We start from the raw sequence: 26,443 nt of genomic DNA, 5'->3' as shown, positions 1-26,443 counted from the left end.
GAACTGGAGTGGGAGGGTGAGAGAGGAGACAAGAACTGGAGTGGGAGGGTGAGAGAGGAGACAAGAACTGGAGTGGGAGGGTGAGAGAGGAGACAAGAACTGGAGTGGGAGTGTGAGAGGGGAGACAAGAACTGGGTTGAGAGAGAACTGGAGTGGGAGGGTGAAAGAGAACTGGAGTGGGAGGGTGAAAGAGAACTGGAGTGGGAGGGTGAGAGAGAACTGGAGTGGGAGGGTGAGAGAGAACTGGAGTGGGAGGGTGAGAGAGAACTGGAGTGGGAGGGTGAGAGAGAACTGGAGTGGGAGGGTGAGAGAGAACTGGAGTGGGAGGGTGAGAGAGAACTGGAGTGGGAGGTTGAGAGAGAACTGGAGTGGGAGGTTGAGAGAGAACTGGAGTGGGAGGTTGAGAGAGAACTGGAGTGGGAGGGTGAAAGAGAACATGAGTGGGAGGGTGAAAGGGGAGACAAGAACTGGAGTGGGAGGGTGAGAGAGGAGACAAGAAATGGAGTGGGAGGGTGAGAGAGGAGACAAGAACTGGAGTGGGAGGGTGAGAGAGAACTGGAGTGGCAGGGTGAGAGAGAACTGGAGTGGCAGGGTGAGAGAGAACTGGAGTGGCAGGGTGAGAGAGAACTGGAGTGGGAGGGTGAAAGAGAACTGGAGTGGGAGGGTGAAAGAGGAGACAAGAACTGGATTGGGAGGGTGAGAGAGGAGACAAGAACTGGAGTGGGAGGGTGAGAGAGGAGACAAGAACTGGAGTGGGAGGGTGAGAGAGGAGACAAGAACTGGAGTGGGAGGGTGCGAGGGGAGACAAGAACTGGAGTGGGAGGGTGAGAGGTGAGACAAGAACTGGAGTGGGAGGGTGAGGGGAGACAAGAACTGGAGTGGGAGGGTGAGAGGGGAGACAAGAATTGGAGTGGGAGGGTGAGAGAGGAGACAAGAACTGGAGGGTGAGAGAGGAGACAAGAACTGGAGTGGGAGGGTTAGAGAAGAAACAAGAACTGGAGTGGGAGGGTGAGAGAAGAAACAAGAACTGGAGTGAGTGGGTGAGAGAGGAGACAAGACCTGGAGTGAGTGGGTGAGAGAGGAGACAAGAACTGGGGTGAGTGGGTGAGAGTGGGGACAAGAACAGAAGTGGGAGGGTGAGAGAGGAGACAAGAACTGGAGTGGGAGGGTGAGAGGGGAGACAAGAACTGGAGTGTGAGGGTGAAAGGGGAGACAAGAACTGGAGTGGGAGGGTGAAAGAGAACTGGAGTGGGAGGGTGAGAGAGAACTGGAGTGGGAGGGTGAGAGAGAACTGGAGTGGGAGGGTGAAAGAGAACTGGAGTGGGAGGGTGAGAGAGACCTGGAGTGGGAGGGTGAAAGAGAACTGGAGTGGGAGGGTGAGAGGGGAGACAAGAACTGGAGTGGGAGTGTGAGAGGGGAGACAAGAACTGGAGTGGGAGGGTGAGAGAGGAGACGAACTGGAGTGGGACGGTGAGAGAGGAGACAAGAACTGGAGTGGGAGGGTGAGAGAGGAGACAAGAATTGGAGTGGGAGGGTTAGAGGGGAGACAAGAACTGGAGTGGAATGGTGAGAGGGGAGACAAGAATTGGAGTGGGAGGGTGAGAGAGGAGACAAGAACTGGAGGGTGAGAGAGGAGATAAGAACTGGAGTGGGAGGGTGAGAGAGGAGACAAGAACTGGAGGGTGAGAGAGGAGACAAGAACTGGAGTGGGAGGGTTAGAGAAGAAACAAGAACTGGAGTGGGAGGGTGAGAGAGGAGACAAGAACTGGAGTGGGAGGGTGAGAGGGTAGACAAGAATTGGAGTGGGAGGGTGAGAGGGGAGACAAGAACTGGAGTGGGAGGGTTAGAGAAGAAACAAGAACTGGAGTGGGAGGGTGAGAGAGGAGACAAGAACTGGAGTGGGAGGGTGAGAGAGGAGACAAGAACTGGAGTGGGAGGGTGAGAGAGGAGACAAGAACTGGAGTGGGAGTGTGAGAGGGGAGACAAGAACTGGGTTGAGAGAGAACTGGAGTGGGAGGGTGAAAGAGAACTGGAGTGGGAGGGTGAAAGAGAACTGGAGTGGGAGGGTGAGAGAGAACTGGAGTGGGAGGGTGAGAGAGAACTGGAGTGGGAGGGTGAGAGAGAACTGGAGTGGGAGGGTGAGAGAGAACTGGAGTGGGAGGGTGAGAGAGAACTGGAGTGGGAGGGTGAGAGAGAACTGGAGTGGGAGGGTGAGAGAGAACTGGAGTGGGAGGGTGAGAGAGAACTGGAGTGGGAGGGTGAGAGAGAACTGGAGTGGGAGGGTGAGAGAGAACTGGAGTGGGAGGTTGAGAGAGAACTGGAGTGGGAGGTTGAGAGAGAACTGGAGTGGGAGGGTGAAAGAGAACATGATTGGGAGGGTGAAAGGGGAGACAAGAACTGGAGTGGGAGGGTGAGAGAGGAGACAAGAACTGGAGTGGGAGGGTGAGAGAGGAGACAAGAACTGGAGTGGCAGGGTGAGAGAGAACTGGAGTGGCAGGGTGAGAGAGAACTGGAGTGGCAGGGTGAGAGAGAACTGGAGTGGCAGGGTGAGAGAGAACTGGAGTGGGAGGGTGAAAGAGAACTGGAGTGGGAGGGTGAAAGAGGAGACAAGAACTGGATTGGGAGGGTGAGAGAGGAGACAAGAACTGGAGTGGGAGGGTGAGAGAGGAGACAAGAACTGGAGTGGGAGGGTGAGAGAGGAGACAAGAACTGGAGTGGGAGGGTGCGAGGGGAGACAAGAACTGGAGTGGGAAGGTGAGAGGTGAGACAAGAACTGGAGTGGGAGGGTGAGGGGAGACAAGAACTGGAGTGGGAGGGTGAGAGGGGAGACAAGAATTGGAGTGGGAGGGTGAGAGAGGAGACAAGAACTGGAGGGTGAGAGAGGAGACAAGAACTGGAGTGGGAGGGTTAGAGAAGAAACAAGAACTGGAGTGGGAGGGTGAGAGAAGAAACAAGAACTGGAGTGAGTGGGTGAGAGAGGAGACAAGAACTGGAGTGAGTGGGTGAGAGAGGAGACAAGAACTGGGGTGAGTGGGTGAGAGTGGGGACAAGAACAGAAGTGGGAGGGTGAGAGAGGAGACAAGAACTGGAGTGGGAGGCTGAGAGGGGAGACAAGAACTGGAGTGGGAGGGTGAGAGGGGAGACAAGAACTGGAGTGGGAGGGTGAAAGAGAACTGGAGTGGGAGGGTGAGAGAGAACTGGAGTGGGAGGGTGAGAGAGAACTGGAGTGGGAGGGTGAGAGAGAACTGGAGTGGGAGGGTGAGAGGGAGACAAGAACTGGAGTGGGAGGGTGAAAGAGAACTGGAGTGGGAGGGTGAGAGAGAACTGGAGTGGGAGGGTGAGAGAGAACTGGAGTGGGAGGGTGAGAGAGAACTGGAGTGGGAGGGTGAGAGGGGAGACAAGAACTGGAGTGGGAGGGTGAAAGAGAACTGGAGTGGGAGGGTGAGAGAGAACTGGAGTGGGAGGGTGAGAGAGAAACTGGAGTGGGAGGGTGAAAGAGAACTGGAGTGGGAGGGTGAGAGAGAACTGGAGTGGGAGGGTGAAAGAGAACTGGAGTGGGAGGGTGAGAGGGGAGACAAGAACATGAGTGGGAGTGTGAGAGGGGAGACAAGAACTGGAGTGGGAGGGTGAGAGAGGAGACGAACTGGAGTGGGACGGTGAGAGAGGAGACAAGAACTGGAGTGGGAGGGTGAGAGAGGAGACAAGAATTGGAGTGGGAGGGTTAGAGGGGAGACAAGAACTGGAGTGGAATGGTGAGAGGGGAGACAAGAATTGGAGTGGGAGGGTGAGAGAGGAGACAAGAACTGGAGGGTGAGAGAGGAGACAAGAACTGGAGTGGGAGGGTTAGAGAAGAAACAAGAACTGGAGTGGGAGGGTGAGAGAGGAGACAAGAACTGGAGTGGGAGGGTGAGAGGGTAGACAAGAATTGGAGTGGGAGGGTGAGAGGGGAGACAAGAACTGGAGTGGGAGGGTTAGAGAAGAAACAAGAACTGGAGTGGGAGGGTGAGAGAGGAGACAAGAACTGGAGTGGGAGGGTGAGAGAGGAGACAAGAACTGGAGTGGGAGGGTGAGAGAGGAGACAAGAACTGGAGTGGGAGTGTGAGAGGGGAGACAAGAACTGGGTTGAGAGAGAACTGGAGTGGGAGGGTGAAAGAGAACTGGAGTGGGAGGGTGAAAGAGAACTGGAGTGGGAGGGTGAGAGAGAACTGGAGTGGGAGGGTGAGAGAGAACTGGAGTGGGAGGGTGAGAGAGAACTGGAGTGGGAGGGTGAGAGAGAACTGGAGTGGGAGGGTGAGAGAGAACTGGAGTGGGAGGGTGAGAGAGAGAACTGGAGTGGGAGGGTGAGAGAGAACTGGAGTGGGAGGGTGAGAGAGAACTGGAGTGGGAGGGTGAGAGAGAACTGGAGTGGGAGGTTGAGAGAGAACTGGAGTGGGAGGGTGAAAGAGAACATGAGTGGGAGGGTGAAAGGGGAGACAAGAACTGGAGTGGGAGGGTGAGAGAGGAGACAAGAACTGGAGTGGGAGGGTGAGAGAGGAGACAAGAACTGGAGTGGGAGGGTGAGAGAGGAGACAAGAACTGGAGTGGGAGGGTGAGAGAGGAGACAAGAACTGGAGTGGGAGCGTGAGAGGGAGACAAGAACGGGATTGGGAGCGTGAGAGGGGAGACAAGAACTGGAGTGGGAGAGTGAGAGAGGAGACAAGAATTGGAGTGGGAGGGTTAGAGGGGAGACAAGAACTGGAGTGGAATGGTGAGAGGGGAGACAAGAATTGGAGTGGGAGGGTGAGAGAGGAGACAAGAACTGGAGGGTGAGAGGGGAGACAAGAATTGGAGTGGGAGGGTGAGAGAGGAGACAAGAACTGGAGGGTGAGAGAGGAGACAAGAACTGGAGTGGGAGGGTTAGAGAAGAAACAAGAACTGGAGTGGGAGGGTGAGAGAGGAGACAAGAACTGGAGTGGGAGGGTGAGAGAGGAGACAAGAATTGGAGTGGGAGGGTTAGAGGGGAGACAAGAACTGGAGTGGAATGGTGAGAGGGGAGACAAGAATTGGAGTGGGAGGGTGAGAGAGGAGACAAGAACTGGAGGGTGAGAGGGGAGACAAGAATTGTAGTGGGAGGGTGAGAGAGGAGACAAGAACTGGAGGGTGAGAGAGGAGACAAGAACTGGAGTGGGAGGGTTAGAGAAGAAACAAGAACTGGAGTGGGAGGGTGAGAGAGGAGACAAGAACTGGAGTGGGAGGGTGAGAGGGTAGACAAGAATTGGAGTGGGAGGGTGAGAGGGGAGACAAGAACTGGAGTGGGAGGGTTAGAGAAGAAACAAGAACTGGAGTGGGAGGGTGAGAGAGGAGACAAGAACTGGAGTGGGAGGGTGAGAGAGGAGACAAGAACTGGAGTGGGAGGGTGAGAGAGGAGACAAGAACTGGAGTGGGAGTGTGAGAGGGGAGACAAGAACTGGGTTGAGAGAGAACTGGAGTGGGAGGGTGAAAGAGAACTGGACTGGGAGGGTGAAAGAGAACTGGAGTGGGAGGGTGAGAGAGAACTAGAGTGGGAGGGTGAGAGAGAACTGGAGTGGGAGGGTGAGAGAGAACTGGAGTGGGAGGGTGAGAGAGAACTGGAGTGGGAGGGTGAGAGAGAACTGGAGTGGGAGGGTGAGAGAACTGGTGTGGGAGGGTGAGAGAGAACTGGAGTGGGAGGGTGAGAGAGAACTGGAGTGGGAGGGTGAGAGAGAACTGGAGTGGGAGGGTGAGAGAGAACTGGAGTGGGAGGTTGAGAGAGAACTGGAGTGGGAGGTTGAGAGAGAACTGGAGTGGGAGGGTGAAAGAGAACATGAGTGGGAGGGTGAAAGGGGAGACAAGAACTGGAGTGGGAGGGTGAGAGAGGAGACAAGAACTGGAGTGGGAGGGTGAGAGGGAGACAAGAACTGGAGTGGGAGGGTGAGAGAGAACTGGAGTGGCAGGGTGAGAGAGAACTGGAGTGGCAGGGTGAGAGAGAACTGGAGTGGCAGGGTGAGAGAGAACTGGAGTGGCAGGGTGAGAGAGAACTGGAGTGGGAGGGTGAAAGAGAACTGGAGTGGGAGGGTGAAAGAGGAGACAAGAACTGGATTGGGAGGGTGAGAGAGGAGACAAGAACTGGAGTGGGAGGGTGAGAGAGGAGACAAGAACTGGAGTGGGAGGGTAAGAGAGGAGACAAGAACTGGAGTGGGAGGGTGCGAGGGGAGACAAGAACTGGAGTGGGAGGGTGAGAGGTGAGACAAGAACTGGAGTGGGAGGGTGAGGGGAGACAAGAACTGGAGTGGGAGGGTGAGAGGGGAGACAAGAATTGGAGTGGGAGGGTGAGAGAGGAGACAAGAACTGGAGGGTGAGAGAGGAGACAAGAACTGGAGTGGGAGGGTTAGAGAAGAAACAAGAACTGGAGTGGGAGGGTGAGAGAAGAAACAAGAACTGGAGTGAGTGGGTGAGAGAGGAGACAAGAACTGGAGTGAGTGGGTGAGAGAGGAGACAAGAACTGGGGTGAGTGGGTGAGAGTGGGGACAAGAACAGAAGTGGGAGGGTGAGAGAGGAGACAAGAACTGGAGTGGGAGGGTGAGAGGGGAGACAAGAACTGGAGTGGGAGGGTGAGAGGGGAGACAAGAACTGGAGTGGGAGGGTGAAAGAGAACTGGAGTGGGAGGGTGAGAGAGAACTGGAGTGGGAGGGTGAGAGAGAACTGGAGTGGGAGGGTGAGAGAGAACTGGAGTGGGAGGGTGAAAGAGAACTGGAGTGGGAGGGTGAGAGAGACCTGGAGTGGGAGGGTGAAAGAGAACTGGAGTGGGAGGGTGAGAGGGGAGACAAGAACTGGAGTGGGAGTGTGAGAGGGGAGACAAGAACTGGAGTGGGAGGGTGAGAGAGGAGACGAACTGGAGTGGGACGGTGAGAGAGGAGACAAGAACTGGAGTGGGAGGGTGAGAGAGGAGACAAGAATTGGAGTGGGAGGGTTAGAGGGGAGACAAGAACTGGAGTGGAATGGTGAGAGGGGAGACAAGAATTGGAGTGGGAGGGTGAGAGAGGAGACAAGAACTGGAGGGTGAGAGAGGAGACAAGAACTGGAGGGTGAGAGAGGAGACAAGAACTGGAGTGGGAGGGTTAGAGAAGAAACAAGAACTGGAGTGGGAGGGTGAGAGAGGAGACAAGAACTGGAGTGGGAGGGTTAGAGGGTAGACAAGAATTGGAGTGGGAGGGTGAGAGGGGAGACAAGAACTGGAGTGGGAGGGTTAGAGAAGAAACAAGAACTGGAGTGGGAGGGTGAGAGAGGAGACAAGAACTGGAGTGGGAGGGTGAGAGAACTGGAGTGGGAGGGTGAGAGAGAACTGGAGTGGGAGGGTGAGAGAGAACTGGAGTGGGAGGGTGAGAGAGAACTGGAGTGGGAGGGTGAGAGAGAACTGGAGTGGGAGGGTGAGAGAGAACTGGAGTGGGAGGTTGAGAGAGAACTGGAGTGGGAGGGTGAAAGAGAACATGAGTGGGAGGGTGAAAGGGGAGACAAGAACTGGAGTGGGAGGGTGAGAGAGGAGACAAGAACTGGAGTGGGAGGGTGAGAGAGGAGACAAGAACTGGAGTGGGAGGGTGAGAGAGGAGACAAGAACTGGAGTGGGAGGGTGAGAGAGGAGACAAGAACTGGAGTGGGAGCGTGAGAGGGGAGACAAGAACGGGATTGGGAGCGTGAGAGGGGAGACAAGAACTGGAGTGGGAGAGTGAGAGAGGAGACAAGAATGGAGTGGGAGGGTTAGAGGGGAGACAAGAACTGGAGTGGAATGGTGAGAGGGGAGACAAGAATTGGAGTGGGAGGGTGGAGAGGAGACAAGAACTGGAGGGTGAGAGGGGAGACAAGAATTGGAGTGGGAGGGTGAGAGAGGAGACAAGAACTGGAGGGTGAGAGAGGAGACAAGAACTGGAGTGGGAGGGTTAGAGAAGAAACAAGAACTGGAGTGGGAGGGTGAGAGAGGAGACAAGAACTGGAGTGGGAGGGTGAGAGAGGAGACAAGAATTGGAGTGGGAGGGTTAGAGGGGAGACAAGAACTGGAGTGGAATGGTGAGAGGGGAGACAAGAATTGGAGTGGGAGGGTGAGAGGGAGACAAGAACTGGAGGGTGAGAGGGGAGACAAGAATTGTAGTGGGAGGGTGAGAGAGGAGACAAGAACTGGAGGGTGAGAGAGGAGACAAGAACTGGAGTGGGAGGGTTAGAGAAGAAACAAGAACTGGAGTGGGAGGGTGAGAGAGGAGACAAGAACTGGAGTGGGAGGGTGAGAGGGTAGACAAGAATTGGAGTGGGAGGGTGAGAGGGGAGACAAGAACTGGAGTGGGAGGGTTAGAGAAGAAACAAGAACTGGAGTGGGAGGGTGAGAGAGGAGACAAGAACTGGAGTGGGAGGGTGAGAGAGGAGACAAGAACTGGAGTGGGAGGGTGAGAGAGGAGACAAGAACTGGAGTGGGAGTGTGAGAGGGGAGACAAGAACTGGGTTGAGAGAGAACTGGAGTGGGAGGGTGAAAGAGAACTGGAGTGGGAGGGTGAAAGAGAACTGGAGTGGGAGGGTGAGAGAGAACTAGAGTGGGAGGGTGAGAGAGAACTGGAGTGGGAGGGTGAGAGAAACTGGAGTGGGAGGGTGAGAGAGAACTGGAGTGGGAGGGTGAGAGAGAACTGGAGTGGGAGGGTGAGAGAACTGGTGTGGGAGGGTGAGAAGAACTGGAGTGGGAGGGTGAGAGAGAACTGGAGTGGGAGGGTGAGAGAGAACTGGAGTGGGAGGGTGAGAGAGAACTGGAGTGGGAGGTTGAGAGAGAACTGGAGTGGGAGGTTGAGAGAGAACTGGAGTGGGAGGGTGAAAGAGAACATGAGTGGGAGGGTGAAAGGGGAGACAAGAACTGGAGTGGGAGGGTGAGAGAGGAGACAAGAACTGGAGTGGGAGGGTGAGAGAGGAGACAAGAACTGGAGTGGGAGGGTGAGAGAGAACTGGAGTGGCAGGGTGAGAGAGAACTGGAGTGGCAGGGTGAGAGAGAACTGGAGTGGCAGGGTGAGAGAGAACTGGAGTGGGAGGGTGAAAGAGAACTGGAGTGGGAGGGTGAAAGAGGAGACAAGAACTGGATTGGGAGGGTGAGAGAGGAGACAAGAACTGGAGTGGGAGGGTGAGAGAGGAGACAAGAACTGGAGTGGGAGGGTAAGAGAGGAGACAAGAACTGGAGTGGGAGGGTGCGAGGGGAGACAAGAACTGGAGTGGGAGGGTGAGAGGTGAGACAAGAACTGGAGTGGGAGGGTGAGGGGAGACAAGAACTGGAGTGGGAGGGTGAGAGGGGAGACAAGAATTGGAGTGGGAGGGTGAGAGAGGAGACAAGAACTGGAGGGTGAGAGAGGAGACAAGAACTGGAGTGGGAGGGTTAGAGAAGAAACAAGAACTGGAGTGGGAGGGTGAGAGAAGAAACAAGAACTGGAGTGAGTGGGTGAGAGAGGAGACAAGAACTGGAGTGAGTGGGTGAGAGAGGAGACAAGAACTGGGGTGAGTGGGTGAGAGTGGGGACAAGAACAGAAGTGGGAGGGTGAGAGAGGAGACAAGAACTGGAGTGGGAGGGTGAGAGGGGAGACAAGAACTGGAGTGGGAGGGTGAGAGGGGAGACAAGAACTGGAGTGGGAGGGTGAAAGAGAACTGGAGTGGGAGGGTGAGAGAGAACTGGAGTGGGAGGGTGAGAGAGAACTGGAGTGGGAGGGTGAGAGAGAACTGGAGTGGGAGGGTGAAAGAGAACTGGAGTTGGAGGGTGAGAGAGACCTGGAGTGGGAGGGTGAAAGAACTGGAGTGGGAGGGTGAGAGGGGAGACAAGAACTGGAGTGGGAGTGTGAGAGGGGAGACAAGAACTGGAGTGGGAGGGTGAGAGAGGAGACGAACTGGAGTGGGACGGTGAGAGGGAGACAAGAACTGGAGTGGGAGGGTGAGAGAGGAGACAAGAATTGGAGTGGGAGGGTTAGAGGGGAGACAAGAACTGGAGTGGAATGGTGAGAGGGGAGACAAGAATTGGAGTGGGAGGGTGAGAGAGGAGACAAGAACTGGAGGGTGAGAGAGGAGACAAGAACTGGAGTGGGAGGGTTAGAGAAGAAACAAGAACTGGAGTGGGAGGGTGAGAGAGGAGACAAGAACTGGAGTGGGAGGGTTAGAGGGTAGACAAGAATTGGAGTGGGAGGGTGAGAGGGGAGACAAGAACTGGAGTGGGAGGGTTAGAGAAGAAACAAGAACTGGAGTGGGAGGGTGAGAGAGGAGACAAGAACTGGAGTGGGAGGGTGAGAGAGAACTGGAGTGGGAGGGTGAGAGAGAACTGGAGTGGGAGGGTGAGAGAGAACTGGAGTGGGAGGGTGAGAGAGAACTGGAGTGGGAGGGTGAGAGAGAACTGGAGTGGGAGGGTGAGAGAGAACTGGAGTGGGAGGGTGAGGGAACTGGAGTGGGAGGGTGAGAGAGAACTGGAGTGGGAGGGTGAGAGAGAACTGGAGTGGGAGGGTGAGAGAGAACTGGAGTGGGAGGTTGAGAGAGAACTGGAGTGGGAGGTTGAGAGAGAACTGGAGTGGGAGGGTGAAAGAGAACATGAGTGGGAGGGTGAAAGGGGAGACAAGAACTGGAGTGGGAGGGTGAGAGAGGAGACAAGAACTGGAGTGTGAGGGTGAGAGAGGAGACAAGAACTGGAGTGGGAGGGTGAGAGAGGAGACAAGAACTGGAGTGGGAGGGTGAGAGAGGAGACAAGAACTGGAGTGGGAGCGTGAGAGGGGAGACAAGAACGGGATTGGGAGCGTGAGAGGGGAGACAAGGACTGGAGTGGGAGAGTGGGAGAGGAGACAAGAACTGGAGTGGGAGGGTGAGAGAGGAGACAAGAACTGGAGTGGGAGGGTGAGAGAGGAGACAAGAACTGGAGTGGGAGTGTGAGAGGGGAGACAAGAACTGGGTTGAGAGAGAACTGGAGTGGGAGGGTGAAAGAGAACTGGAGTGGGAGGGTGAAAGAGAACTGGAGTGGGAGGGTGAGAGAGAACTAGAGTGGGAGGGTGAGAGAGAACTAGAGTGGGAGGGTGAGAGAGAACTGGAGTGGGAGGGTGAGAGAGAACTGGAGTGGGAGGGTGAGAGAGAACTGGAGTGGGAGGGTGAGAGAGAACTGGAGTGGGAGGGTGAGAGAACTGGAGTGGGAGGGTGAGAGAGAACTGGAGTGGGAGGGTGAGAGAGAACTGGAGTGGGAGGGTGAGAGAGAACTGGAGTGGGAGGGTGAGAGAGAACTGGAGTGGGAGGTTGAGAGAGAACTGGAGTGGGAGGTTGAGAGAGAACTGGAGTGGGAGGGTGAAAGAGAACATGAGTGGGAGGGTGAAAGGGGAGACAAGAACTGGAGTGGGAGGGTGAGAGAGGAGACAAGAACTGGAGTGGGAGGGTGAGAGCGGAGCCAAGAACTGGAGTGGGAGGGTGAGAGAGAACTGGAGTGGCAGGGTGAGAAGAACTGGAGTGGCAGGGTGAGAGAGAACTGGAGTGGCAGGGTGAGAGAGAACTGGAGTGGGAGGGTGAAAGAGAACTGGAGTGGGAGGGTGAAAGAGGAGACAAGAACTGGATTGGGAGGGTGAGAGAGGAGACAAGAACTGGAGTGGGAGGGTGAGAGAGGAGACAAGAACTGGAGTGGGAGGGTGAGAGAGGAGACAAGAACTGGAGTGGGAGGGTAAGAGAGGAGACAAGAACTGGAGTGGGAGGGTGCGAGGGGAGACAAGAACTGGAGTGGGAGGGTGAGAGGTGAGACAAGAACTGGAGTGGGAGGGTGAGGGGAGACAAGAACTGGAGTGGGAGGGTGAGAGGGGAGACAAGAATTGGAGTGGGAGGGTGAGAGAGGAGACAAGAACTGGAGGGTGAGAGAGGAGACAAGAACTGGAGTGGGAGGGTTAGAGAAGAAACAAGAACTGTATTGGGAGGGTGAGAGAAGAAACAAGAACTGGAGTGAGTGGGTGAGAGAGGAGACAAGAACTGGAGTGAGTGGGTGAGAGAGGAGACAAGAACTGGGGTGAGTGGGTGAGAGTGGGGACAAGAACAGTAGTGGGAGGGTGAGAGAGGAGACAAGAACTGGAGTGGGAGGGTGAGAGGGGAGACAAGAACTGGAGTGGGAGGGTGAGAGGGGAGACAAGAACTGGAGTGGGAGGGGTGAAAGAGAACTGGAGTGGGAGGGTGAGAGAGAACTGGAGTGGGAGGGTGAGAGAGAACTGGAGTGGGAGGGTGAGAGAGAACTGGAGTGGGAGGGTGAAAGAGAACTGGAGTGGGAGGGTGAGAGAGACCTGGAGTGGGAGGGTGAAAGAGAACTGGAGTGGGAGGGTGAGAGGGGAGACAAGAACTGGAGTGGGAGTGTGAGAGGGGAGACAAGAACTGGAGTGGGAGGGTGAGAGAGGAGACGAACTGGAGTGGGACGGTGAGAGAGGAGACAAGAACTGGAGTGGGAGGGTGAGAGAGGAGACAAGAATTGGAGTGGGAGGGTTAGAGGGGAGACAAGAACTGGAGTGGAATGGTGAGAGGGGAGACAAGAATTGGAGTGGGAGGGTGAGAGAGGAGACAAGAACTGGAGGGTGAGAGAGGAGACAAGAACTGGAGTGGGAGGGTTAGAGAAGAAACAAGAACTGGAGTGGGAGGGTGAGAGAGGAGACAAGAACTGGAGTGGGAGGGTGAGAGGGTAGACAAGAATTGGAGTGGGAGGGTGAGAGGGGAGACAAGAACTGGAGTGGGAGGGTTAGAGAAGAAACAAGAACTGGAGTGGGAGGGTGAGAGAGGAGACAAGAACTGGAGTGGGAGGGTGAGAGAGAACTGGAGTGGGAGGGTGAGAGAGAACTGGAGTGGGAGGGTGAGAGAGAACTGGAGTGGGAGGGTGAGAGAGAACTGGAGTGGGAGGGTGAGAGAGAACTGGAGTGGGAGGGTGAGAGAGAACTGGAGTGGGAGGGTGAGGGAACTGGAGTGGGAGGGTGAGAAGAACTGGAGTGGGAGGGTGAGAGAGAACTGGAGTGGGAGGGTGAGAGAGAACTGGAGTGGGAGGTTGAGAGAGAACTGGAGTGGGAGGTTGAGAGAGAACTGGAGTGGGAGGGTGAAAGAGAACATGAGTGGGAGGGTGAAAGGGGAGACAAGAACTGGAGTGGGAGGGTGAGAGAGGAGACAAGAACTGGAGTGTGAGGGTGAGAGAGGAGACAAGAACTGGAGTGGGAGGGTGAGAGAGGAGACAAGAACTGGAGTGGGAGGGTGAGAGAGGAGACAAGAACTGGAGTGGGAGCGTGAGAGGGGAGACAAGAACGGGATTGGGAGCGTGAGAGGGGAGACAAGGACTGGAGTGGGAGAGTGGGAGAGGAGACAAGAACTGGAGTGGGAGGGTGAGAGAGGAGACAAGAACTGGAGTGGGAGGTTGAGAGAGGAGACAAGAACTGGAGTGGGAGGGTGAGAGAGGAGACTAGAACTGGAGTGGGAGGGTGAGAGAGGAGACTAGAACTGGGGTGAGAGGGGAGACAAGAATTGGAGTGGGAGGGTGAGAGGGGAGACAAGAACTGGAGTGGGAGGGTGAGAGAAGAAACAAGAACTGGAGTGGGAGGGTGAGAGGGGAGACAAGAACTGGAGTGGGTGAGAGAGGGGACAAGAACAGAAGTGGGAGGGTGAGAGAGGAGCCAAGAACTGGAGTGGGAGGGTGAGAGAAGAAACAAGAACTGGAGTGGGAGGGTGAGAGAGACCTGGAGTGGGAGGGTGAAAGAGAACTGGAGTGGGAGGGTGAGAGGGGAGACAAGAACTGGAGTGGGAGTGTGAGAGGGGAGACAAGAACTGGAGTGGGAGGGTGAGAGAGGAGACGAACTGGAGTGGGACGGTGAGAGAGTAGACAAGAACTGGAGTGGGAGGGTGAGAGAGGAGACAAGAATTGGAGTGGGAGGGTTAGAGGGGAGACAAGAACTGGAGTGGAATGGTGAGAGGGGAGACAAGAATTGGAGTGGGAGGGTGAGAGAGGAGACAAGAACTGGAGGGTGAGTGAGGAGACAAGAACTGGAGTGGGAGGGTTAGAGAAGAAACAAGAACTGGAGTGGGAGGGTGAGAGAGGAGACAAGAACTGGAGTGGGAGGGTGAGAGGGTAGACAAGAATTGGAGTGGGAGGGTGAGAGGGGAGACAAGAACTGGAGTGGGAGGGTTAGAGAAGAAACAAGAACTGGAGTGGGAGGATGAGAGAGGAGACAAGAACTGGAGTGGGAGGGTGAGAGAGAACTGGAGTGGGAGGGTGAGAGAGAACTGGAGTGGGAGGGTGAGAGAGAACTGGAGTGGGAGGGTGAGAGAGAACTGGAGTGGGAGGGTGAGAGAGAACTGGAGTGGGAGGGTGAGAGAGAACTGGAGTGGGAGGGTGAGGGAACTGGAGTGGGAGGGTGAGAGAGAACTGGAGTGGGAGGGTGAGAGAGAACTGGAGTGGGAGGTTGAGAGAGAACTGGAGTGGGAGGTTGAGAGAGAACTGGAGTGGGAGGGTGAAAGAGAACATGAGTGGGAGGGTGAAAGGGGAGACAAGAACTGGAGTGGGAGGGTGAGAGAGGAGACAAGAACTGGAGTGTGAGGGTGAGAGAGGAGACAAGAACTGGAGTGGGAGGGTGAGAGAGGAGACAAGAACTGGAGTGGGAGGGTGAGAGGGGAGACAAGAACTGGAGTGGGAGGTTGAGAGAGGAGACAAGAACTGGAGTGGGAGGGTGAGAGAGGAGACTAGAACTGGAGTGGGAGGGTGAGAGAGGAGACTAGAACTGGGGTGAGAGGGGAGTCAAGAATTGGAGTGGGAGGGTGAGAGGGGAGACAAGAACTGGAGTGGGAGGGTGAGAGAAGAAACAAGAACTGGAGTGGGAGGGTGAGAGGGGAGACAAGACCTGGAGTGGGTGAGAGAGGGGACAAGAACAGAAGTGGGAGGGTGAGAGAGGAGCCAAGAACTGGAGTGGGAGGGTGAGAGAAGAAACAAGAACTGGAGTGGGAGGGTGAGAAAGGAGACTAGAACTGGAGTGGGTGGGTCAGAGGGGAGTCAAGAACTGGAGTGGGAGGGTGAGAGGGGAGACAAGAACTGGAGTGGGAGGGTGAGAGAACTGGAGTGGGAGGATGACAGAGAACTGGAGTGGGAGGGTGAAAAAGAACTGGAGTGGGAGGGTGAAAGAGAACTGGAGTGGAAGGGTGAGAAAGAACTGGAGTGGGAGGGTGAAAGAGAACTGGAGTGGAAGGGTGAGAAAGAACTGGAGTGGGAGGGTGACAGAGAAAGACGGCTTGCACGAACTGGAGTGGGAGGTTGAGAGAACTGGAGTGGGAAGGTGAAAGTGAGAGTGGGATGTATGAGGGTGGGGAGAGAGACTGAGGGGGTGTGGGGGTAGAATGAACTGTAGTGGGAGGTCAGAAAACAGAGAGTAGGAGAGAGATAAAGAGAAATTCCAATTTGGATCATAGTATTCTTCTATTCCATTCCATTTTATATTCTGAATTCCATTCTGAAATGGAATGGTATGATGCTTGCACAATCTAATCCCACTATTCTTGACCTTATCTGACCTTTGATGACCCTCCAGATGACCTGCCACGGCTGGGCCGGGGGGAGGATGGTGTCTCAGGCACCACGGTGATGGAGCAGGCAGAGATGGGCTCGATGGAGCTCGACCAGGTGGACAACAGGGGGCGCCGCTGGAGAAGGTTCTGCGTCGCAGGACAGGAGTACCACGTCAACATGAGTGTCCTGGAGCCATACCTCCAGGTGCTCTCTCACGGAGGTGAGACACAGCTGAAGCTGACTGTCAAGTAGCTACTTGACCAGCCTGTAAAATCAATGCTTCCATAACTGAGTCCAGCTGAGTGCATCTGACACAGCATCTGTTGTGTAGCTCCCACTATATGCATTTGCTGAAAATGACAGGTCTCAGTGAAAGGGAATGATTTTCAGTTGAACTATGTAATTCAATCTGATATACCAAACATTAAGAACTGCGCTTTCCATGACACAGACTGACCAGGTGAATCCAGGTGAAAGCTATGATCCCTTATTGATGTCACTTGTTAAATCCACTTCAATCAGTGTAGATGAAGGGAAGGAGCCAGGTTAAAGTAGGATTTTTCAGCCTTGAGACAATTGCGACATGGATTGTATATGTGTGCCATTCAGAAGGTGAATGGGAAAGACAAAAGATTTAAGTGCCTTTGAACGGGGTATGGTTGCTCCCGGGTAGCGCAGCGATCTAAGGCACTGCAGTCCCTGGTTCGAATCCAGGCTGCATCACATCCGGCCGTGAGTGGGATTCCCATAGGGCGGCGCACAATTGTCCCAGTGTCGTCTGGGTTTGGCCGGGGTTGGCTGTCATTTTAAATAAGAATTTGTTCTTAACTGACTTGCCTAGTTAAATAAAGGTTACATTTAAAAAAATATATATACAGTGCCTTGCGAAAGTTTTCGACCCCCTTGAACTTTGCGACCTTTTGCCACATTTCAGGCTTCAAACATAAAGATATAAAACTGTATTTTTTTGTGAAGAATCAACAACAAGTGGGACATAATCATGAAGTGGAACGACATTTATTGGATATTTCAAACTTTTTTAACAAATCAAAAACTGAAAAATTGGGCGTGCAAAATTATTCAGCCCCCTTAAGTAAATACTTTGTAGCGCCACCTTTTGCTGCGATTACAGCTGTAAGTCGCTTGGGGTATGTCTCTATCAGTTTTGCACATCGAGAGACTGACATTTTTTCCCATTCCTCCTTGCAAAACAGCTCGAGCTCAGTGAGGTTGGATGGAGAGCATTTGTGAACAGCAGTTTTCAGTTCTTTCCACAGATTCTCGATTGGATTCAGGTCTGGACTTTGACTTGGCCATTCTAACACCTGGATATGTTTATTTTTGAACCATTCCATTGTAGATTTTGCTTTATGTTTTGGATCATTGTCTTGTTGGAAGACAAATCTCCGTCCCAGTCTCAGGTCTTTTGCAGACTCCATCAGGTTTTCTTCCAGAATGGTCCTGTATTTGGCTCCATCCATCTTCCCATCAATTTTAACCATCTTCCCTGTCCCTGCTGAAGAAAAGCAGGCCCAAACCATGATGCTGCCACCACCATGTTTGACAGTGGGTATGGTGTGTTCAGGGTGATGAGCTGTGTTGCTTTTACGCCAAACATAACGTTTTGCATTGTTCCCAAAAAGTTCAAATTTGGTTTCATCTGACCAGAGCACCTTCTTCCACATGTTTGGTGTGTCTCCCAGGTGGCTTGTGGCAAACTTTAAACGACACTTTTTATGGATATCTTTAAGAAATGGCTTTCTTCTTGCCACTCTTCCATAAAGGCCAGATTTGTGCAATATACGACTGATGGACAGAGTCTCCCACCTCAGCTGTAGATCTCTGCAGTTCATCCAGAGTGATCAAGGGCCTCTTGGCTGCATCTCTGATCAGTCTTTTCCTTGTATGAGCTGAAAGTTTAGAGGGACGGCCAGGTCTTGGTAGATTTGCAGTGGTCTGATACTCCTTCCATTTCAATATTATCGCTTGCACAGTGCTCCTTGGGATGTTTAAAGCTTGGGAAATCTTTTTGTATCCAAATCCGGCTTTAAACTTCTTCACAGCAGTATCTCGGACCTGCCTGGTGTGTTCCTTGTTCTTCATGATGTTCTCTGCGCTTTTAACGGACCTCTGAGACTATCACAGTGCAGGTGCATTTATACGGAGACTTGATTACACACAGGTGGATTGTATTTATCATCATTAGTCATTTAGGTCAAGATTGGATCATTCAGAGATCCTCACTGAACTTCTGGAGAGAGTTTGCTGCACTGAAAGTAAAGGGGCTGAATAATTTTGCACGCCCAATTTTTCAGTTTTTGATTTGTTAAAAAAGTTTGAAATATCCAATAAATGTCGTTCCACTTCATGATTGTGTCCCACTTGTTGTTGATTCTTCACAAAAAAATACAGTTTTATATCTTTATGTTTGAAGCCTGAAATGTGACAAAAGGTCGCAAAGTTCAAGGGGGCCGAATACTTTCGCAAGGCACTGTATCTTTAAATAGTAGGATAGTAGGTGCCAACAGTTTCCCATGTGTATCCCAGGTCCACCACCCAAAGGACATCCAACCAACTTGATACAACTGTGGGAAGCATTGGAGTCAACATGGGCCAGTGTCCCTGTGGAATGCCTTCGACACCTTGTAGAGTCCATCCCCCATCTATATATTACTGTATATACCCCTAAAATAATAGTATATTAGGTTGAGGAGGATGGCTTCCTTTGACTATAAGATTGTATCTATTTTATGAATAGCCTTACTGGGCTCAATCAAGTTACCTCATCATGATGTCAAACAACAACAGAGTTCAAACATAAATACATTTACCTTAAATATTTCAGTATTTTATTAGGACCCCCATTAGCAGAACTTAACACTATAGCAGTTCAACATGTACTCCGTCTATAGTCCCACAGTTGGAACTTGTCATTGTTCACTATGTAATTCTATGTGATATACATGTGCCGTATCTCATGAGGTATGCCTCTGTGTTTCCTAGGTTATTACGGGGAGGCTATGAACGCCATCATCACGTTCTCCTCCTGTTACCTACCAGAGAACACGGTGGAGAACTATGAGTACGTCATGGATAATCTCTTCAGGTCAGTGGAGACGGACAAACACCCTCTGGTGTTGAGGTCTCAATGAAAGATGACAATCAAAGTCGTTTTTGTTTGTTATTTGGGTATTTGTGTACGCTGCAGGTACATAGTGGGGACGCTGGACCTGATGGTGTCAGAAGGCTATGTCATGGTGTACCTGTGCAGCATGGCTCCCAGGAATAAGATGCCCGCCATCAAATGGCTGCGACAGTGTTACACCTCCATTGACAGAAGGTACAGTATGTTCCTCTTGCTGTTTCTCTCACAAGGTTCCCTCTGCTGTTGTACTGACAGAGTCCAGAGGAGGGGGCAAGAGGCCCTACGGTTCTCTGTATAGCACTGCTGTGGTCCAGGTATTGGACAGAGTGGGAGGACGTAATGGGAGGGCTCTTATTCCTGTCCTATCTCTGCTTCTCCTCCCCGCGTGTGGAATATCACAGGAATGCTATAATGATTCAGGGCTGTGAGGATCTCTACCACAGGGTAGTATAATGATTCAGGGCTGTGAGGATCTCTACCACAGGGAAGTGTAATGATTCAGGGCTGTGAGGAAGTGTAATGATTCAGGGCTCTACCACAGGGAAGTGTACCACAGGGAAGTGAAGTAATGATTCAGGGCTGTGAGGATCTCTACCACAGGGAAGTGTAATGATTCAGGGCTCTACCACAGTGGAAGTGTAGATTCAGGGCTGATCTCTACCACAGGGTAGTATAATGATTCAGGGCTCTACCACAGGGTAGTATAATGATTCAGGGCTGATTCAGGGCTGTGTGAGGATCTCTACCACAGGGTAGTGTAATGATTCAGGGCTGTGAGGAGCTCTACCACAGGGTAGTATAATGATTCAGGGCTGTGAGGATCTCTACCACAGGGTAGTATAATGATTCAGGGCTGTGAGGATCTCTACCACAGGGTAGTATAATGATTCAGGGCTGTGAGGATCTCTACCACAGGGTAGTATAATGATTCAGGGCTGTGAGGATCTCTACCACAGGGTAGTATAATGATTCAGGGCTGTGAGGATCTCTACCACAGGGTAGTATAATGATTCAGGGCTGTGAGGATCTCTACCACAGGGTAGTATAGTGATTCAGGGCTGTGAGGATCTACAGGGCTGTGAGGATCTCTACCACAGGGTAATGATTCAGGGCTGTGAGGATCTCTATGATTCAGGGCTGGGATCTCTACCACAGGGTAGTATAATCAGGGCTGTGAGGATCTCTACCACAGGGTAGTGTAATGATTCAGAGCTGTGAGTATAATGATTCAGGGCTGTGAGGATCTCTACCACAGGGTAGTATAATGATTCAGGGCTGTGAGGATCTCTACCACAGGGTAGTGTAATGATTCAGGGCTGTGAGGATCTCTACCACAGGGTAGTATAATGATTCAGGGCTGTGAGGATCTCTACCACAGGGAAGTGTAATGATTCAGGGCTGTGAGGATCTCTACCACAGGGTAGTATAATGATTCAGGGCTGTGAGGATCTCTACCACAGGGTAGTATAATGATTCAGGGCTGTGAGGATCTCTACCACAGGGAAGTGCCCCCTCCAGACATTCCTCAGATAACCCTCTGATCCCTGACTGTGTGCGTGTGCCAAATCAAAATCAAATTGTATTCGTCACGTACAGTTTCCAGAAGGTATAAAAGGTGCAGTGAAATGCTTGTGTGCTGGGTCTCTCAACATCACAGTACAGTAATCAATAATACAAAGTCCAATCAAAAATAAGTGTACTAAAGTATATCCACGTGTCGGTATATCTGCCATTTGTCTCATACTGTATCTGTGCTGTTGGTTGTACTGTCATGTGGTCCTCCTTATCATTGAGATGTTTCCATAGCCCATATAAAGGCAGCTCAGTCTCTGCATGCCTGGCCACTGGCCACACTCCACAGCATAACGATCCCATACATAAACCACCCCATTCACTGTGCATACCACAGTGGCCTCCCAAACATCAGGTTGACCATCATCTTGCTCCTAATATACCTTAGGGGGTGCTTTCCCAAACCCGGGTACACGTTCTTTTGGCCAGGCACTACACAGCTGATTCAAATTACCTACTCATCACCAAGCTTTGATTATCTGAATTAGCTGTGTAGTGTTAGGGCAAAAACCAAAACGTTCTCCCAGGGGGGGCAGGATCGTTTGGGAAACGCTGCCTTAGGGAATTATAGTGCCAAAGGTACAGATGTAGGATCTTCATTTGAGCCAGTTTGCTACAATAGGAAAATAATCTTGAAGCAACCGGAAATGTGAATTATTATGTGGATTTTAATTGCTGGACATTTGTGTAAGGGTTGATATATTTTTCATAAGGGAAAATCAAGTCAAAATGTCAGAAGCCTTTTTAAACCTCAAATACACTACGTAAAAAATGTCCTGCATTGCAGGAAAGTTATCCTGCAAAAGGGTGATCCAATTTAGACCCTACATCTGTAGCATGTCTTCTGGTAAACTTGGACAAGACCAGACCTATTTCCAGACACTGGTGTCTTTGAGAAAACCAGCCCTCAGACGTTACCTCACGCGCTCAATTTGGAGGGAGGCAAATGCGGTTGCTATGCGACCTTGAGCTTTTGAGTCATATCATCAGAATCCGGTCTCAAAGCCCGTATATCATGGCACTCTTCCCAGGGCATTAAGAGGAGAACTACACATAGGATGAACATTCTTATTGTATTCAAATAAGGTTGGTGTCTACTGAGGCGTCTAAGTGTATGATTTTCTTCACATGACTCAGAGAAACAGACATTGATGTCGGGTTTCTTCCCATGCCTAGGGGATTGTTTACGAAATCAGACATTCGCCGTGTTCCATCCAGAGAATCTGCCGCAGGCACTATGTTACTCATATCATGTGGTTGTTTCCGCCTACGTATTTGACACGTATTGTAACTCGCCCTGAATAATGTGGATTAAATGAGTCATGTAAATGTAATGTCTGTGGAGTCATGGTGATGGTTCTCCTGGCAGGTTGAGGAAGGATCTGAAGGGGCTCTTTGTGGTCCACCCTGCCTGGTACATCAAAGCACTCATCACTGTCGTCAAGCCTTTCATCAGGTGAGCAGAACCATTAAAGTCATATTTCATTTGAACCACATCAGTCCTCAGATGACTCAACGAGTCACACTGATTCAATGAGTCCCACTCCATCTGTTGTGAAGATCCAGCTGCAGCATATGCCTTGACCATGCTGATGTTCTCTCAAACCTCTGACCTCTCTGTGCCCTCCACAGTGAGAAGTTCAGCCGGAAGATCCGCTTCATTCACAGCCTGCAGGAGCTGTCTGAGTACATCCCCATGGAACGCCTGCAGATTCCCGACAGCATCCGAGAGTGAGTGACTGGGTTCTCCAGAGCTATATTAGCCTGGAAGTTATTACAATTTTACTTCTACGTTGTAGGATAATTATTCCTGTATTAAAAGTGCTTTTTTCTCTAGGTATGATGCGAGGATGAACGGGTGAGGAACATATCGCGGGAAGCCAAAGAGCGGACATTGAGAGTAGACAGGCGAAGGAGGGGAAGACAGCAGACGACCAGGAACTATGGGCTGAATTACCATGAAAGTTCACAAGTTAACTAGTCCAAATGTCACCCTGCAGGTATGCTTGGACGTGCAGCACTTTTGTTGTACAGAAAATGAAAGACTTTTAGTGTGTACAGACACGCCTTTAATTTATTCATTGTTGAATCTAATGTCACTAAAGAAGTTCACTTCCCAAGCCACTGGCTTTGCAACAGTTTCATAACTGCCCCTATTTTGTGGTACTTGAATGCAACCCTATCAAATGTATTGATGCCAGAGTGATTTGTGGGACCTGTTGTCAAGGAGCAACCTACAGTCAGTTTGAACACAACATAACACTTAGATGAAAGGTCCAGATGGTTTTCTGTTACAGTTACCTTCACTGGAGCTCACATTGACATTTACTGCTGCTTTATCTGTAAGGGCTTACTGCACTCTAGTGCCAAGTACAACACTTTTGACTGTCAGGTTGTCAGGGAGATGGGATGTCACCTTTTAATGTTTACTAAAATGTGATTGATGCACAAATAATACTTTAGGTTAAGATGGAGACAAAGTCTATTTAATAAAATAAATCAGAATGTACATGGTGACATAAATGCTGACGTATTTGACAGTATTATTCTGACCTTGTAAACCTAAGCCTTTTTATGGTCGACCCTCAGAGCAAATATTTATGTAAAGAGAACTGTTGAACAACCTGTACTTATCATTTTCTAACCATGCTTTCTATAGCTGAATGATCTTCTCACTAAGACATTTGTTTTAGAGAACTCCTTACCACATGTAAGGGCTTTTACACTATTTTAAAGGAAGGGGAGTCACCATGGAAACGCTGCAGGCATTCAGGAAATGGCAGCCACAGGAAGTGAGGAAGAAGAATACTGCTGCCTGCATTTACTGTAACTCGTACACAGGAACAGCGACATGTCCATTAATTAGGGATGATGAAGAATATTAATCTGAAAATGAAAAACATTTTTCTGAAAAAGGGAGCTATTGAATGTATTGTTTTGTTAGTCCTTTATGCTGATTAAAAAACATGAGCTGGCACACACCCAGAAAAAAATGTTTGTCTGGAGGTGCAGACTAACAACGAAAAAATGATAAGCTATCAAAATAAAGAAAGTCGCAAACTCCATATATAAACTCCCAGTAATTTATTGGGTATTTACCAACGTTTCGACATCACTGTGCCTCCTTCAGGGTAATGTCATGAGTACTTCAAATAGGTTATGTAGACAAATAGTGCAATTAGTGCAACCAATGACAATTCTACCACAGGAAATTGTGGGTTTTTCAATGTTACTGCTACTGAATAACACCATATTGGGGATGTTTTTAAATCTACAGAAGTCCTCAAAAGACTCCTTTAAACTGGTGGTAGTTAACAGATCTTAAATACATGAGACGATGATGCATTCAGTATTAAATCAGATGAGTATTCAGTAAGATTATATGGTGGTGGTTGGTATCGCTCATGTCAGCTGGGTGTTCTGAAATACTCTGAATTGTGTTGCATTGTGGAGGAGGAAACTGAATGGCCTCTGAGATAGATATGGTGTCCTTCGTTAACACGACTGGAGTCTGACTGCTTGTTTTTCAGGCATTATTTTGTACCTCTCTTCATTCAAATCTTTGTCCCGGTGGTCTGTCTGCTTGCCAATTGTTCATGTAAATAAAGTTGTCATCATGGGACTTGTCTTTGGGCTTTTTTTTTTTTTTTTTTGAAGAAGAAGCTTAAGTAAATAAGTAAAGATGGAATCATTCATCTTCAGGTATCAAATAAAGACTGCTGGTTATTCTGAGAAGAGCGAGGACTGGAGTTATAGGTGATGATACAAAGTACATCCAGTGAATATTACTATTCAAAAACACTAAACACCCCGTAGACTTCACACGTCCTCTACTAAACACCCCGTAGACTTCACACGTCCTCTACTAAACACCCCGTAGACTTCACACGTCCTCTACTAAACACCCCGTAGACTTCACACGTCCTCTACTAAACACCCCGTAGACTTCACACGTCCTCTACTAAACACCCCGTAGACTTCACACGTCCTCTACTACACACCCCGTAGACTTCACACGTCCTCTACTAAACACCCCGTAGACTTCACACGTCCTCTAGTAGACACCCCGTAGACTTCACACGTCCTCTACTAAACACCCCGTAGACTTCACGCGTCCTCTACTAAACACCCCGTAGACTTCACGCGTCCTCTACTGGACACCCCGTAGACTTCACACGTCCTCTAGTAGACACCCCGTAGACTTCACACGTCCTCTACTACACACCCCGTAGACTTCACACGTCCTCTACTAAACACCCCGTAGCCTTCGCACGTCCTCTACTAAACACCCCGTAGACTTCACACGTCCTCTACTAAACACCCCGTAGACTTCACGCGTCCTCTACTAAACACCCCGCATCCTTCACACCCCGTAGCCTTCACACGTCCTCTACTAAACACCCCGTAGACTTCACGCGTCCTCTACTAAACACCCCTCTACTAAACACCCCGTAGCCTTCACGCGTCCTCTACTAAACACCCCGTAGACTTCACGCGTCCTCTACTAAACACCCCGTAGACTTCACACGTCCTCTACTGGACACCCCGTAGATTTCACACGTCCTCTACTGGACACCCCGTAGACTTCACGCGTCCTCTACTGGACACCCCGTAGACTTCACACGTCCTCTACTGGACACCCCGTAGACTTCACGCATCCTCTACTAAACACCCCGTAGACTTCACACGTCCTCTACTAAACACCCCGTAGACTTCACACGTCCTCTACTAAACACCCCGTAGACTTCACACGTCCTCTACTAAACACCCCGTAGCCTTCGCTTCACGCGTCCTCTACGTCCTCTACTAAACACCCCGTAGATTTCACGCGTCCTCTACTAAACACCCCGCATCCTTCACACCCCGTAGCCTTCACACGTCCTCTACTAAACACCCCGTAGACTTCACGCGTCCTCTACTAAACACCCCGTAGCCTTCACGCGTCCTCTACTAAACACCCCGTAGACTTCACGCGTCCTCTACTAAACACCCCGTAGACTTCACGCGTCCTCTACTAAACACCCCGTAGACTTCACGCGTCCTCTACTGGACACCCCGTAGACTTCACACGTCCTCTACTGGACACCCCGTAGATTTCACACGTCCTCTACTGGACACCCCGTAGACTTCACGCATCCTCTACTGGACACCCCGTAGACTTCACGCATCCTCTACTAAACACCCCGTAGACTTCACGCATCCTCTACTAAACACCCCGTAGACTTCACACGTCCTCTACTTAGGACTGTATTTAACATTGCTAGACAGTTCATGGAGTCCACTCCCGTTAAATTGTAATCTTCTGTTCCAGTGGGTTTTTGCTGCTGGAACATGATCCTTGCACCCATCTATTCACTCAACCCTGGGCTGCTCTTAGAACAAGATTTCCATACCAACTATTTGCATTGTTAGTGGCATCATTTAACATCTTTGTTATGCATGTTTTTTTAAAGCGAGACGTACACAGACTATAGCGTACATTCCATTTATTTTAGGGCATTTGTTTAGATTGCAATATTTGTGCTACACCTGATGGATTTCAGTGAGATATGCATTTGTTGAAGTAGTTTGAGATTAAAACTAGAATCCTTAATTGAAACAATGACAAAGCAGTCACCCCGACTGTGTTTTGGTAAAAAGCTGAAGGATGGGCCTGGAGAAATGGAACTGCTCTCAAATTCATAGACAGAGCTGTGGATGCAAGGACTGACCATCCATGATATTAACATGATAGTTGAACTAAGCTCGTGAGGCATTTATAAGATATTCAAGAATCAATGGGTATATATCATTTATAAATCCCAAAATGGATGTAGCAACTACAGATTCCCACTAACTTCAATGAAAATGATACAATCTCCCAGAAATGTTCACAGCAGAGCCCATAGGGGCCACTGAAACCAGTTGGTTGAGATTCTATTACTTCTGTACCAGGCAGTGAAAATTGAGTAACACATTTGGTGATAACATTAACCATCAGCAACAGAAGAGATTAATCACACAGAATTCTATTCAGAATGTGAACTGTATTTCCAGGAAAAATCAAGAGATTGCACAAATCATTTGTAATGAACTTGAGTTTTGGTCTAACAACAACCATGATAAAGATGGGAAAGAAACTGAAATGCCAACAGACTCAAGTTACTGACGTTACCAATGTACATTGTTCCAGAAACGTCAAGGCAGCAGTC

At 50.7% G+C, this 26,443-nt stretch overlaps 1 protein-coding gene across 3 annotated transcripts in view; it reads left to right on the top strand.

Moving 5' to 3' along the window:
• Nucleotides 1-23,874, top strand: part of bnipl (BCL2 interacting protein like) — a 41,613-nt gene extending 17,739 nt beyond the window's left edge. For all 3 annotated transcript variants that reach the window (XM_064946628.1, XM_064946627.1, XM_064946629.1), the window contains exons 5-10: nt 15,558-15,755; nt 18,539-18,641; nt 18,744-18,875; nt 21,622-21,708; nt 21,885-21,983; nt 22,090-23,874. In XM_064946628.1, the coding sequence (XP_064802700.1) occupies nt 15,558-15,755; nt 18,539-18,641; nt 18,744-18,875; nt 21,622-21,708; nt 21,885-21,983; nt 22,090-22,114 (644 nt within the window). In that variant the 3' untranslated portion in view covers nt 22,115-23,874. The remainder of the gene's footprint in view (nt 1-15,557; nt 15,756-18,538; nt 18,642-18,743; nt 18,876-21,621; nt 21,709-21,884; nt 21,984-22,089) is intronic.
• Nucleotides 23,875-26,443: the final 2,569 nt, after the last annotated feature.

Source organism: Oncorhynchus masou, chromosome 29, assembly GCF_036934945.1.
Source record: "Oncorhynchus masou masou isolate Uvic2021 chromosome 29, UVic_Omas_1.1, whole genome shotgun sequence".
NCBI lineage: Eukaryota > Metazoa > Chordata > Actinopteri > Salmoniformes > Salmonidae > Oncorhynchus > Oncorhynchus masou.
Note: the sequence above shows the minus strand (reverse complement) of the source record. Positions and strands in the feature narration are given on the sequence as shown.